The sequence below is a fragment of the Hyperolius riggenbachi genome, chromosome 1 (assembly GCF_040937935.1).
Source record: "Hyperolius riggenbachi isolate aHypRig1 chromosome 1, aHypRig1.pri, whole genome shotgun sequence".
NCBI lineage: Eukaryota > Metazoa > Chordata > Amphibia > Anura > Hyperoliidae > Hyperolius > Hyperolius riggenbachi.
The window spans coordinates 379509519-379525038 of record NC_090646.1 but is presented as its reverse complement, the minus strand read 5'-3'; the positions used below and the strand labels follow the sequence as shown (position 1 = coordinate 379525038).

At 40.6% G+C, this 15520-nt stretch overlaps 1 protein-coding gene across 9 annotated transcripts in view; it reads left to right on the top strand.

Annotated features, from left to right (window-relative positions):
* LOC137516318 (prostaglandin reductase 1-like) overlaps positions 1-15520 on the top strand; it is a 496699-nt gene that overhangs the window by 302426 nt on the left and 178753 nt on the right. For all 9 annotated transcript variants that reach the window (XM_068234357.1, XM_068234356.1, XM_068234355.1 and 6 more), the window contains one exon: positions 955-1167. In XM_068234357.1, coding sequence (XP_068090458.1) covers positions 1078-1167 — 90 coding nt within the window. In that variant the 5' untranslated portion in view covers positions 955-1077. The remainder of the gene's footprint in view (positions 1-954; positions 1168-15520) is intronic.

Genomic DNA, 15520 nt, shown 5'->3' with positions numbered 1-15520 from the left:
CTGCAATAGAATTTTCCATTTCCCTCTGAGCTGGAAGATGCCACCTAAGAGATGACATACAATTGCAAATGCCTGCTGCCATCACTAAATGTATAACTTTTTTTTATGCAAAACAGCCATATAAACCTGAATATGAATTGAGTGTCTGCACTAATAATCACTTTATATAAAATATCATCATACAGAGTGTGCAGTGAAATGTGCTGGCCTCACCACCAGTGTGATCCCCTGCCAGTCCCACTGCACTGTGACTCTTCTACAATGCAGCGTGTGACTACGGAGCATGCTGGTGGGGGATTAGTATAGCTACTGTACCTCCCCTTATTCTAACTGATGGGCTTCCTCCTTTCACTGAATGGGAAGGTCTCATGTCTGGAATTAGGGGTGGTAACTATACCATTTCTATCCAGAATGCTCCATATGTGCTTCATTTTGTGTGGGGACCTGAAGTAGTCAAATCGTTGGTTGGGAAAGTGAGGTTGCAGTGGTCTACCATTCTGTACTCTCAGCTCAGGTTTAAAAGAGCACTTGGTTTATACTCAAAGCACACTTGAACTGAGAAGGATATGGAAGCTGACCTAATTATTTCCATATGTCTCCTGGCTGTCCTGATCCGCTGCCTCTTATACTCTTAGCCATAGATCTTGAACAAGCATGAAAATCAGGTGTTTCTGACAGAAATTTGACTGGATTAGTCCCAGCTTTCTGGTATGTGGTTCAGACACTTCTAAAGCCAAAGAGATAAGCAGGGCGACCCGGCAATACATATTGGTTTAAAAGGAAATAAATATGGCAGCCTCCAAATTCTTTCAGTTCAGGTTTCCTTTAAATCAGTTCATATTTTAGTATATGGGCAGTAGGAAGTTTGGAAAGGGGTTTTTATTTTATGTCATGTCAGCCTGTAATGCCACTATAAGTATGGAGTAAACAGATACTTTATCCCACCTCCCCCAGGTTACTTTCCACGGATCCAAAACCAGTCAAGCACGTTTACTGCATTATTGACCAAAGCCCCATTTTGAAACATTTTGACTACACTCTATGTATAATTAAGAATGAATTACCACAGAAGACAAAATGAAGCCTGCAATAATGACTGCAACAGGAATAACAACAGCCATTCGGAAATCTGATGCCACTGAGCACTCCCCACAGTCTGCTGGACAGGTAGCACAGAGTTCCTCCTCTTCACACACACCATTTCCACACACTGAAAAAAAGGGATGTATTGTTAGATGACCATTAAAACAATTCAAAAGCATTAATATAGATCAGTTTCTATATAAATAAAAGTAACAATGGACTAGTCAATTAAAGAGACTCTGTAACAAAATTTTCAGTCTTATTTCTTCTATCCTATAAGTTCCTATACCTGTTCTAATGTGTCCTGCCTTACTGCAGCCTTTCCTAGTTGCACAGTGGCTGTATTATCTCTGTTATATAATCTAATCTTCTTTCCTTTGCCGGCTTTGTCGGCTCAGACACTCAGGCAGGAATTTGCTGCTCTGCTTCTGATAGGTAGAAGTTATACACACCCTCTCCACGCCCCTGCAGGCTCTGTATGAGTCACAGACTGAGCTTCTCTCAGTCTATCACATGCTGGTTAGCAGCCATGTCTTTTGTTTGTAAACACTGCAATTACAAGCCAGGATTGCAGCAGGGAGTGGCAGAAACAGCAAAGAGGGGCCCAGGAGAACATAATGAATAGAATGGTATGCTTTTTATTGTAAGAATTTTAGAGTACGGAATCTCTTTAAATGTTTGCTTTTAAGAGAGAGATTTTGATAGCTAGTCAAATCAGCCTTTCCAGTCCCACATTAAAGAGACACTGAAGCGATTTTTTAAATAATATAATGAATTGGTTGTATAGTACAGCTAAGAAATAAAACATTAGGAGCAGAGACATAAGTCTAATATTGTTTTCAGTACAGGAAGAGTTAAAGGACAACTGAAGCGAGAGGGATATGGAGACTGCTATATTTATTTCCATCTAAGCAGTACCAGTTGCCTGGCTCTTATGCTGATCCTCTGCCTCTAATACTTTTAGCCATAGCCCCTGAACAAGCATGCAGCAGATCAGGTGATTTGTTGCATGCTTGTTTCTGGTGTTATTCAGACAATACTGCAGGGAAATATACCAGCAGGGCTGCCAGGCAACTGGTATTGATTTAAAGGAAATAAATATGGCAGCCTCCGTATACCTCTTAAGTGAACCTGAACTCTTGCAAAGGATAGAAGGAAAACAGAGAAAAATGTACCCTGTATGTATTTAGAGAGTTTAGCCTGTTTAATTCCCCCTCATTTGTGTCTAATCACAAGCTGTAATTTGATCTCTCCCCGGTGTCACATGACTGCCACGGCAGAGATGGCAGATAGGCTCATTTGAACAATATGGCCTCGATTCACAAAGCGGTGCTAGCCCAGTTAGAGACTTTAGGCGTGATAACCATTGCACCACGCTGGTGAAAAGCCAGTTTAGGCGTGATAAGTTTAGGCATGATAAGTTTAGATAAGTTTAGATTGCGCGCAAAGTCCCGCACGCAAAGCAGCACCATTAAACTCTATGCGAAGTGCTCCATACTTTGTTAACACAAAACTTTTGATCAGCTGTGCACTGCGGTGCAAACCCAGTTGGTGCTTAAACTTATCACGCCTAAACTTATCACACCTAAACTTATCATGCCAAAACTTATCACACCTAAACTTATCACACCTAAACTTATCACACCTAAACTTATCATGCCTAAACTGAATTTAGGCGTGATAAAGGGCTTTTCACCAGCGTGCTAACTGTTAGCACAGCTTTGTGAATCAGGCCCTATGTCTGCTTCCATGAATCAGGAAGTAGAAACAGTGCAGATTTATTTTAGGAACTATATCAGCTGTAACAAAGAAATGTTTCAATGTTTTTTATTGAAAAACATAAGTAATATCAAAACAGGATATGCATATTATATAACTGGCAGTAATGCAGATTGGCGCCTTATCCACTTGAGGAGTGCGACAGTTTAAGACAATGAAAACAGTCCATGAAATTAACTTTTAATTTTACATTACAACCAACCGTGATATTCTAAAATGACAAGGACTTTCGAGTTTCAACTATAGCGATACATTGCAACCAAAACAATATTACATTGTATGGGTACAAAATAAAATTGCAGATTTTCAAAACAGCTTATATACCATAGCTGGGATTTGAACCCAGGACTCAGTGTGTAGTAGGTATAATATAAGAGGATGGATGGATGGATGGATGGATGGATGGATGGATGGATGGAGGAGGAGGAGGAGGAGGAGGAGGAGGAGGAGGAGGAGGGAGAGAGAGAGAGATTTTTTTTGTGCTATTCCGGAAAATTCCGTCGGAATTATAAAATTTCCGCGGAATTCCGTTTGAGAGGTATAGGAATTCCGTTTCGACTACCGGAATCGGAATTAACCGAATTCCGGCCGGAATCACGGAATTCATAATTCCGCTGAATTTTCCGAGCATCCCTAAGTGCAGATTTAGATTTGGTGATTCCTTTGTTATGTAGCACTGCCAACCAATATCACCCTACAAGATAAATTAGTAGCAGTGAATTTTCCCACTTGTCCTGCTATAGTAGTATTTCCCCAGTGTACTTTTTAGTATTAAGGAGATAACTTTGCTAATTGCTATAAGTTACACACTCCATATGGCATGCCACCCCCCACAAAATGACAAATTAGTAGTAGATTCAGCAGTAGTATCATTACATTTTGAAGAGCACCTAAAGCATTCTCAATAAAAAAAGATAAGTCTTTACCACGTAATGAGATGCCAGGATTGGAAATTAAAAATGTATATTACTAGCTTGCCCTAATAAAGTAAAGGTGCTCAAGCCACGTTCCCTGACATTTTTCAGAAACAGCTTCCTGCCTCTGTGGCCACCCCCAGCTCTCTTGCCACACCCCTACAGCAATTTTGTCACGGGGGCAGGGCTTTAGCACCTTTACTTAATTCGATTGAGCCGGGTAGTAAAATACATTTTTAGTTTCCAACCTTTGTTTATCTTTAAAGGTTAGAGACTTTTCTTTTATGATTAAGCACAGTGAATGTGCTCTTTAAGATATAAGCCATTACATGACACCTGTACTTTGAATAAAAATTAGCAGCCAACAGGTCCACTTTATGCAAATGTTCACAACTTGGAAATTAACCAATCAAAATCATTAGCTAAGGCATTTGTCCATTAGTCCATACATTTACATACAATTAACATAAAATTTGCATTGATTACATTATTTGCATCTAATTGTCCATCTCTAGAGGCCTGTAAATAGAGATGGCCCGAACGGTTCGCCGGTGAACGGTTCCCAGCAAACTTCCGTGGTTCGCGATCGCGGAGAACCGCAAACTTTTCCAGAAGTTCAGTTCGCCCCCATAGTGCATCATGAGGGTCAACATTGACCTCTACATCACAGTCAGCAGGTACATTGTAGCCAATTAGGCTACATTCCCTCCTGGAGCCCCCCTCCTTATAAAAGGCAGGCAGCGTCAGGCATTGGACTCACTCGTGTGCCTGCATTAATTAGAGAAGGGACAGCTGCTGCAGACTCTCATAGGGAAAGTTTAGTTAGGCTCTTGTAGGCTTGTTAGCTTGCTCCTTGCTGATTCTTATTGCTAAAAAAGCACCCCTCAACAGCTCTTTTGAGGGCTAATCTTGATCTATTTTTTTTGTGTGTGCCCCACTGACATTTGTGTTGCATAGACAGCCTTGATAATTCCTACTGTGTGTGTGCCACTGCCAGGCCCAGCGCATTCAGTGACTACCTGTGTGTGTGACAGGTGCACATTGTAATACCCATCACTGCATATACCTACCTACCTGTTATTCACAGTGCACCCACCTACCTATGTGAGCACACGCAGTGTCACTGTGCCTGTCCGGTACCGGTCTGTGTGTGACAGGTGCACATTGTAATACCCATCACTGCATATACCTACCTACCTGTTGTTCACAGTGCACCCACCTACCTACGTGAGTGCACGCAGTGTGATATACCACTCCGTGCATACCTGTTAACTGAAAATTTTAAATACACAGTGAGTTTGGTGCGTCAGTGTGAAGCAGTACTTTAATTACACTCCCTGATTGATGTATACACATGCAAGATGTTTTAAAGCACTTTAGGCCTGCAATTTAGCATTCAATGGGCTTGATTCACAAAGCGGTGCTAACTGTTTAGCACACCCGTGCTAAACAGTTTGCACCGCTTTGTGAATCCAGCCTAATGTGATTTCTGCCCTTAAAACGCTGCTTTGCGTCAAATCAGGATTTTTCCCCTGGACTTTTGGTGTCTATCCCACTCCGCCATGCCCACCTCTAGGTGCTAGACCCCTTGAAACATCTTTTCCATCACTTTTCTGGCCAGCATATGTGCTTCTAGTTTTCAAAGTTCGCCTCCCCATTGAAGTCTATTGCGGTTCGCGAAAGTTCGCACGAACCAAACTTTTGCGGAAGTTCGCGAACCAAAAATCGGAGGTTCGGGCCATCTCAACCTATAAAGAGGAAGGAAAGTGTGTGTAAATTAGAATAAGGGCCCATTTACACTTAATCAGTTGGTGTGCGTTAGTACGCGTTAATGCGCGTTGGTACGCGTTTTTTTCATAGCAGTGCATTGGGAAGAAGATTTCAGTTAAAACGCGTTAAGTGTGAAAGGTGCCATAGGAAAACATGGGCATTACTTTGAAAATCAGTTTTCTTTCAGTTATAACTGAGAGCAACTGATTAAGTGTAAACTAAGGGCCTAAGTGGGGTTATTAGTTAAGGATAAGGTTTGGCGCTGGTATTAGAGAGCACTAGCTAGCCACAAAAATTATGGCACTATTTATTTGGTAGCTGGCACTCAGCTATTGCAGTGCTTAACCACTTACTTAACCACCCCGCAGGTATTTTCACCTTGAGGATGGAAGCAATTTTCAGCGCTCGTCCTATTTGTTCACTAACAACTTGATCACTACTCGTCATCACACGTAAATGATCTATATCTTGTTTTTTTCGCCACAAATTAAGTTTTTGGTGAGCAATACTTATTTTCAGTAATTACTTTATTTTCTATGCATTTTATAGGCAAATACAGAAAAAAATACACTATTTCTCCATTCCATTCCCTATAGTTTTTTTATAAGCAATGCTAATATAAATAAAACCCACCCATTTTATTTGCCCATTAGTTCCAGCTATCACAACATTTAAATTATGTTCCTAGTACAATGTATGGCGTCAATATATTATGTGGATATAAATATGTATTTTTGCAGTTTTTTTTTTTGTGTCCCATCAATTGTAAGCCCTTATGTACTAAAATATCAGTAATATACCCTCATGACATACATATTTAAAACAAAAAAGCTAAGTCCCTAAGGCTACTATTTATGGATTTTCTTTACTGATTTTTTGTTTTTGTTTTTTCAATTTGATTGCTTGTTAACGCGGCTTGTTAACTGCGGTGGGGGGTGGGGGGGTTGGAAATTATTTAATAATTAATTTTATTAATACAAAAAATCTGTGGTGTGCTATTCAACTTTCCACCATAAGATGGCACTAGAAACACTCCCTGATTCTAATTAGACATGGTCCATGATCATGGCCGTGATTGGGATCATGCCCATTCATTACAGGCACTGCGATTGGTTCCAGGAAGCCTTGCTTCCCTTCCCCAAACACTGAAACGGAAAACTGCCGGTGTATGCGCAGGGCCACATCCCTGAGTATGCGCATGCACCACTGCTTGAACACTAGACAAGAGTACTCATCCAGTTTGACTTTAGCATCGCCAATCTGGACGAGAATACTCGTCCAGATAGGTTTAAAGAGAACCAGAGAAATTATGTTCCTAGTACAATGTATGGCGTCAATATATTATGTGGATATAAATATGTATTTTTGCAGTTTTTTTTTTGTGTCTCATCAATTGTAAGCCCTTATGTACTAAAATATCAGTAATATACCCTCATGACATACATATTTAAAACAAAAAAGCTAAGTCCCTAAGGCTACTATTTATGGATTTTCTTTACTGATTTTTTGTTTTTGTTTTTTCAATTTGATTGCTTGTTAACACGGCTTGTTAACTGCGGTGGGGGGTGGGGGGGTTGGAAATTATTTAATAATTAATTTTATTAATACAAAAAATCTGTGGTGTGCTATTCAACTTTCCACCATAAGATGGCACTAGAAACACTCCCTGATTCTAATTAGACATGGTCCATGATCATGGCCGTGATTGGGATCATGCCCATTCATTACAGGCACTGCGATTGGTTCCAGGAAGCCTTGCTTCCCTTCCCCAAACACTGAAACGGAAAACTGCCGGTGTGCGCAGGGCCACATCCCCGAGTATGCGCATGCACCACTGCTTGAACACTAGACAAGAGTACTCATCCAGTTTGACTTTAGCATCGCCAATCTGGACGAGAATACTCGTCCAGATAGGTTTAAAGAGAACCAGAGACGAAGCACCCTCATGTATTTTACCATATATATCAATGGGAACATGACAGAAAACACCTACTCTGCTCTTTGTTTCATTCTTCTCTGCTAAATCTGCCTGTTATCAGCTCTGATAAGAATCCTTGACTGAGCATTTAGTCTAGTTGTGCCCCGGAATGTTATAGCTGAGTCTTCTGTGATGTCTTTTCAAACCCAAGTCTGCCCTCTTGTGGCTTTGATTTCCTGCTATGTATCAAGTAGCAGGAAAGCAGAGCCAAGAGGGCAGAGCAGAGTAGGTGTTTACTGTCATGTTCCCATTGATATATATGGTAAAATACAGGAGGGTGCTTCGTCTCTGGTTCTCTTTAAGTGGTTAAAGTGTAACTGTCAGGCATAAAATAAAAAAATCATTTTTTTATTTTTATCTAGTAAACAAATAATATGGATGCTAACCAGGCAATCCAAAAGTTAAAAATCAGTCTTTCTTAAAATATCATTCCCTAGTTTCCCAGGCTACATCTGGTACCTTTGGTACATCTGCCGCACAAAGGAAGTTGCAGGGCATGCTGGATTTTCTTTTTTTCTTCTTTACTTTCCCCTCAGACATAGCTAATGCAGCCTGATTGGCTGAAGCCTCTTTCTTTCTTTTTTTCCCCTCCCACACCTCTGTTCTTCTCTGATTGGACAATATTTCCCATGCAGAGACAATGCACTTTTAATTGCAGAGCTGGGTGGGGATGTCTGAAGACTGGGAGGAGCGCGGGCAATGATACACAGAGTAAGGAAGTAAATTATATCAGGATTGGCTTCAAGATAGACACAGACGGTATTTTTTTTGTACTATAGAAAAATCACCAAAATCAAAATGTGGACAGTGCAATACATATGTTATGTAAGTAGAGCAAGTATTTATCTATTTATAGGGTTATCAGTCTTATGAAGGGTGAAAGTTGCAGCACAAGAGGTATTTGAGCGTCATAGCTTGGCTACAATTACTAGTGCTCTGGATATTTGTTTGATGGAGATTTTATATTGGTGCCCACTGTGAAGATGTCAGTTAGTTTAAGTATTATTAGTTAGTTTAAGTATTACAGCATAGATTGGGGGAGGTTAACTTTATTAGTTAGGATGTTAGAGTTTGGAATCAGGTGGCGTTTTTTTTCGGGACGTATATAATGCCAGGGGATGTGGTAAAGTGGTGTAAAAATATTAAGTTATGCACACCTGTATATTCTTTATCTCCTCAGGCTTCTTGAGGCCGACCTCCCGTGCCTGCTGTCAGTGTAGCCCCGGTTCTGTCCACTCTGCGCTCCCTCCTTGTGCACCCTCTTGCAAGGCTGTGTATAGCAGCCATACATGGCATGCACAGTTACTAATACTTCCAATCCTTGTTTGCTTAGGACACTTTCTGCCGTGGCTTCTGTGCACAGCCATCCAGGAGCCCGATTCAGAAGGGTACGTGGAGTACCAGTTGGAGCTGTGAACAAGTTATACAATGGCAGCACATTTTGTTTGCAATTTTTAATTTTGCAGCGAATACACTGAAATTGGAATGGAAACCTGCCCAATTCTTTCCCATGGAAAAAGGAACACAAACAGAAAGCAAAGGAACATAAAAAATCTTAGATTTGTGGGCCATTGGCTTCAATGATGGAGTGCAGTGGTGCAAGTTTTATCTTTAGACACAAACAGTGATTCACATTTATAACATACCTACAACAGATAATACCAAGGTTTTAGCCTCCAAAGCAACTTGCATTTTGCCAACTCTAATATGGGCGATTAATGAAGTTACGCCTGGATGAACTAAGACAACCTAAGATTAAAAGTAAAATCAAAATCAGCAATATAGGAAAGGCAGGTTTTATATAAAGACATACTGGATATATTCTTGACTATAAGTCGAGAAATGTAGGTCTGACTCACTGTATAAAGTATAGGAGTCACCTTGTAGGATAGTCAGACCTACATTTTGGACTCAGCTTCTAGTAATGTGCCCTTCTTGAGCTGCATCCTCACACCTGCTCTCTATCCTCCCTCCCCCCCCCCCCCCCATGTGAATGCACTGCAGAGTGAACCGTTTCGAAAACCATTTACCAAGTCCTGTGCTGGGTGCCAATTACCTCTCATCTCCCTTACTTGCGCCACACTGATACGTTGCAGGTGGGAGAGAGGACACACAAAATGGCCACACTGAAAGGGGGGACGGGCGGGGGACAGATCCTTGGTGCAAAATCACCACATTAGGAGGGGAGGACAGATCTTGGCAGCACTGATTACCTGGGTTGGATGGGTAGTGGGAACAGAGTAGGTATTGGCCACAGTAATTACGGGGGAAGCAGAGGGACAGATACTACCCGTATTGATTTTCTAGAGAGAGGGCACAGACAGTGGCCTCACTGATTACCTGGGGAGGGGGATAGGAACATAATAGAGGGTTAATGGTTGCATGTGGGGGCCAGGAAGAGTTATTGGCTGCAGTACTTCATGCAGTGCAGCTGTTAATTAATTCTGGTCCCCAAGTGCAGCCATTAACTTTGCTGGACAGACTTCTACTTGAGTCATTTAAAAATTCCAGCTTAAGAGTATCTGCTCATACCTGAAGATTACCCCTGATTCCCTCAGCAGGACTCTGAAGGACAGGTATGGACAGTAAGTATATACTGCTAAGTTCATCCGTACAACTGACTCCTTTTACCAGGTGGATTTCACTGCATGTTTACATTTTTAATGGATCCAATGCCAGTACCTTTTGAAATGTCAGATTACTAAATAGTTGATATGGAGGGTATCCAATAACTGGAATAGTGGCAACTGAAGGAGGTGGTGGTGGAGGTGGGTTATGGCCTCACAAATGTGACTGGAAATGCTTGTAGAACACAGTTTATATAGAGTTTTTAATCTTTTTTTTTTCTTTGCATGACATGTATTTTGGTTTGTGTTAATGCATACATCCTTTTGTATACTGCAGTACTTGACATTTAAATCTCAGCTATAATATTATTATTGTACAGTAATATTCTAGTATATTAGTATAGTATATAGTAATGTTAATACAACTGGTGTTCATCAGATCTCACATTATTCATATTGGAAGACCACATCTGATCAGATTGCTAGTGGAATTTGGAAGTATCTGACACCCATAGCATAAATGTGCTTTTGAGCACTGCTCTGTTTATGTAGCTGGAATAGACTAAAGACAGTTAGATTATCATTGTGCTCCCAGTATAGCCCCTAGCTACCTTTGTGTACACAGAATGTACAGAACATGAAGAAAAAACATTGTTGTTGATATTTATTTACACAAATTGAGATGTTGACAGGTAGAAGGTAATAATCCTGAAATACATTTAAAGCTATACCTTGGCTGTCCAGTTCCCTTGCGTCATTTTGCCAGTGGAGGATATAGTGTGTGTGAATATCTGTCCATCATCTGGTATCCATGGGCCACAGATTCCACTTTTTCCCTGAAAAAAAAAAAAAAAACATTTTGTATAAAGTTGTTAGGCCAAATACAGTTTTCAAAAACATGTCCTTCTGTTAAAGTCTGGATGTATGAGAGCTGGGCTTACAAGAAGAACCTTTTAGATTAACACATCAGACACTTTCTTAATGAGAACTTGAATGAGCTGGCACAAGAAAAAATATGTGCTGATTTTACATTACAAAACTATCTCTTGATTTGAAATCCAAATATAGTCTATTTCCCAAGAAATGATGTGACCATATTATGTTTTCCACATGTAAGTATAGTAAAGGTTACACAAGATGTACATCTTGCGCACAAACCACAAACTGTTGTGCACAAAACCTGCTTCAGAAATCTGTGTAGGAGGCACCTGTAACTAAACCGATAGTTACAATTTCCCCTCCTTTTTCAATCTGTCAAGTCAACCCTAATCGGGGTTGGGTCGAAAATGATTTACAGTTAAGAAAATGAAGAAGGAGGGGAGGATCACTTTTGGGGGTGAGAGCACCCACTAATTCATGTTAAAGCGGAATATATATAACCCTGCATTTCAACTTTGCTCTAAAACATTATTTACATTTATATGCAAAAAGCATTTTTTTTTTACTAGACCAGCATTGGAAGGGTTAAACACAGAGGTTTTAAGTTCCGTGCAGACGTTCAGATAGTTACATTCTATTTAGTTATATGTATATATTTAGAAATGTTACACACTCTTTGGCTGTCCTCCAAGCTCCTTCTCAGTGAGAGAGATGAGTCACAATAAACACTTAGATACATTCATGTAAACAAAAAGTATCTAACTCAAGTTCGGATGCGTCTGCAGAAATCTCTAGGGACTTTAAAGCCCTGTGTAACCCTTCCAATGCTGGTCTAGTAAAAAAAAAAATGCTGGTTGCATATAATATACTGTAAATAATGTTTTAGAGCAAAGTTGAAATGCAGGGTTATATTCCGCTTTAAGTAAGTGTCAGCACTGAGGGCACTGTGTTGAACGCACCAGAAGCTGGTGGATAAAACCTACCATAAGATGGACTTGGAGGGCATGAAAGGTCTAAAAGTCATCTTTGCATATTGTTATCCTCTCAAAAGATGCTCTACCGTAAGGCCCCGTTCACATTACACGGGTTGCCGTCTGTATTTCGGCCACGGGTGCAGGAAGCAGACACGCACGAACATCAGAAGTGCATAGACTGCACTGTCTGATGTTCACACTGCATGGGTTGCGTACCAGTGCGGTGCATGAACCCATGCTGCACGAATTTTTAGCAAAACATGTGGCTGACCCGTTCACTACAATGAATGGGATCAGCCACGCAACACATACAAACGCTGATGGCGTGCGATCGTTCGCATTGCGTTCTGATCGCACGGCCATTTGCGTGTGATAATGTAAACAAGGCCTTACCCTGAAGTGGCCAATCACCCAGGTAAAGCCTAAAGCCGGGGCTATGCCCCATCAGTATACCGAAGCCTACTGTTATTGGAGAAAGGTATTTCCCTGCAAAGAAGATTAGATATTCCCTTTGACACCAGTAACTATCTTTTTTCCTAGGACATAATTTTCATCTTCTGTTTAAAATAACTTTTTAGCACTCTACAATTAAAAAAGTACCAAAAAGTCATTGAAAAAGTACTCCCGCTTGGCTGGGTTGGCCACTACTGCACATGCACTGACCCGGCAGCGTGCCTCCTCTATCGTGCATGTGCAGTTCATCAAGACTCATAACTGTGCATGCCCAGAATGTTTCCTGCCATAGGAGAGCATTTGAGGAGGCGCACTGCTGTGTCAGCTCATGCGCCACAGTGAGAGACCCAACCAACTTGCAAACTTTATTGGGGCTGAAAGCAGATCAATGGAGGGGACCGGGAGGATACAGAGGGACTTTCAAGATTACGAGGGGCTGGAGGAAGCCCCAGGTAAGGTAAACCAACTTTGTAATCCTGCCTCTGGCTTCCAAAAGTAACTAAAGAAGTAGTAAAAAATAAAAATCTACACTAAATATAAATTATCTATGGGAGGGGTCCCCAGATCTAGCAAGCCAGTCCAAAGAGAGCATTCTTTATTTCCTGTGATCACTGCAATGTACAAAGTTGTGGTGTGAGGGGCACCAAATGTTCAATCAGATATAAGTGTAAATTATAAACGCTATACTGCTTTACTACCTATTGTGCCAGATTTTTCAATGCCTCAGTAAAGTTCCTTTCAAAAAACAATCTGTATCTTTGTGAAAACAAATGATGTGGTGTTTTATGATAAATTGTGTTTGTAGATAGAAAAAAAGATCCTCACAGTGATGTAACATAAATTGATGACACCTTATTTTGTAAACAGCACTGCACAGGACAGATAAACAGTTTGTGTATCTCTGCACTTGCGGCATACAATAATTGCTACACCAGGTGCTGGCCTATTTTCCTAGTGCACTCCATCATGTAACAAGGCCTGTGTACTTACCATGAAGGAAAGGGGACAGGAGTGGATGTTAGCATGATGGACACAGCAGTTTTCTCCATCCGCATCTTTCCAGTTGGCTGGGCAGTCTTGTCCCTCACAGAACCTTTTAGCAGACTCAGCATCTCTTAATTGCCCACATAAAGAAATCATTCACATGATCAGCTCATTATACTTCCCATTTCTAACATATACAGGGTTATACATTCCTACATAGAACAAATAAAACAAAATTTCTGAGATGTATTATTACTTACTTGCAACCACATTTATTTAAAGGAAACAGAACATCAGAGGTATACGGAAACTACCATTACTGTTGTGCTGATGTTTTCCAATAAACAGATTTTGAGATACACACCTGGCACAGATTATGGGGCTAGTCTATTTGTGGGGACCCAGCGGGAAACATAATAAAGAAAGTCCGCTAACGTGATTAGGTGGACAGTACCCACTTGAACTTTTAGGTTTTGGATAGATTGTATAGGTTGATTTGGATAGGTTGTAGTAAGCTACAGCCCCACTGTTCAGCCAATTACAATGCTTCACCGTGTAAAGGGTGCTGTGATTGGAGAACTGTTCCCTATGAGGTTTCCTGCTGGGTCCCCTCAACTAGTCTAGCACTCAGATTTTCAGCTAGAGTCAGGGCAAAATCAGAACAATTGATTTGCCTCCTAGTTTTGGGTCACTGATTCAAAAGGTACCACATTTCTGTTGAAAAGCTGATTGCTGATAACACATGACACAATCCATTTTGTAATTGAATGGTAGGAAAGATTACCCTTACATTTCATTCTGCATCCACTTATGACTTGCTGGACATGGGGAAGGATTTGAGTAATGCTTATTTGTAGTTATGAAAGAAGTTCCATCTTTGGTTAAGCGTGGTGAAAAGTCTATTTTGCACACACAGACACACCCATAGCATTTCAGCTGCAAATATACGCAGTTACCATTCTCTGTTCAGTTGTTCAATCTGTTCTGCTATACTGCAGTTATTTGGCATGTCTATCTCCACTACCAACAAGGTAAAATAATTCTGTTATCTTTGCTGAAATCATTGCAATATTTACTGTATGTTTCTTGTGGAGGATTTTTTCCCCACAAAAGTTGAGATTTCTCTTAAGAAATAAAGGATATTTAAAGCCCCAGTTTAGAAAGGATTCTTTAAATATAAAAATCACATTAAAACCCATCTAAAGGTTATTGTACACCACTCCCCCCCCCCCCACCACCACCACCATCACATACCCCAAGGTGTGCTGTCTGCTGGTAGTATATTTAATTTGCTATAGCAGCATGAAGGCAGGATATTTGCACGCCTTCTGTTTTCTCTAGATCCAACAGATTACACAATAATGTGCTGTCCAATGGTTTTCTGTGGGTACACCATCAACACCTTGCAGACACTCCCTATTAGTCCTCTCCCTTCCTGTCCCCAGCAATCATCCAAGCAGTTGGCCGGATCACAGTGACTTGTTCCATGTCATGAAAGAAAGGGAGGTGCTGAGCCAGCTACAATACCCACAGCAGGTACAACTGCTGCTGCATCATCCCGCGGCATAGATTGCGTGACCTAAGTGACCATGCCATAACTAGTGAGGTGGGGAGGTGGTCTCTGGGAGAGAGGGATAAGGAAGGAAAAGAGAACAATCTAGACCTCACCATTATAGACAGCTTGCAGCAAGAACTTTTGCTGAATTTTGCTTTTTAATGCAAATTATTGTAGTTATGAAAAAAAGTACCTTTGCGCTACAACATTAGAGAAAAGGCAGTAATGTCACCTAAAAGTCTCATCACTCAGATTTCCTTTAGTCAACAATTTATAATTAATAATTATACTGATACAATATACTGAAAAGCTGAGAATTTTGCCTGGTACAGCGCAATTTCAAAACTGCATTTTCAATACTGAACTGCTAGTAAAATGATATCGCTCTAAGAATAATTATATATTTAAACATGTATTTATGGAAAGCAAGGCACTGATCATATAGTACTACAGACTTGTTTTTGCTTATATGAGAAGCCTGAGAGGTGATGTGACATTAAAACTCCACCGTACAAAAATAGTTGCATAATTAAACCTTGTCTTAAGTCTTTGCTCTCTTTGCCTTGCTTGTTCCTCCAGCTTTA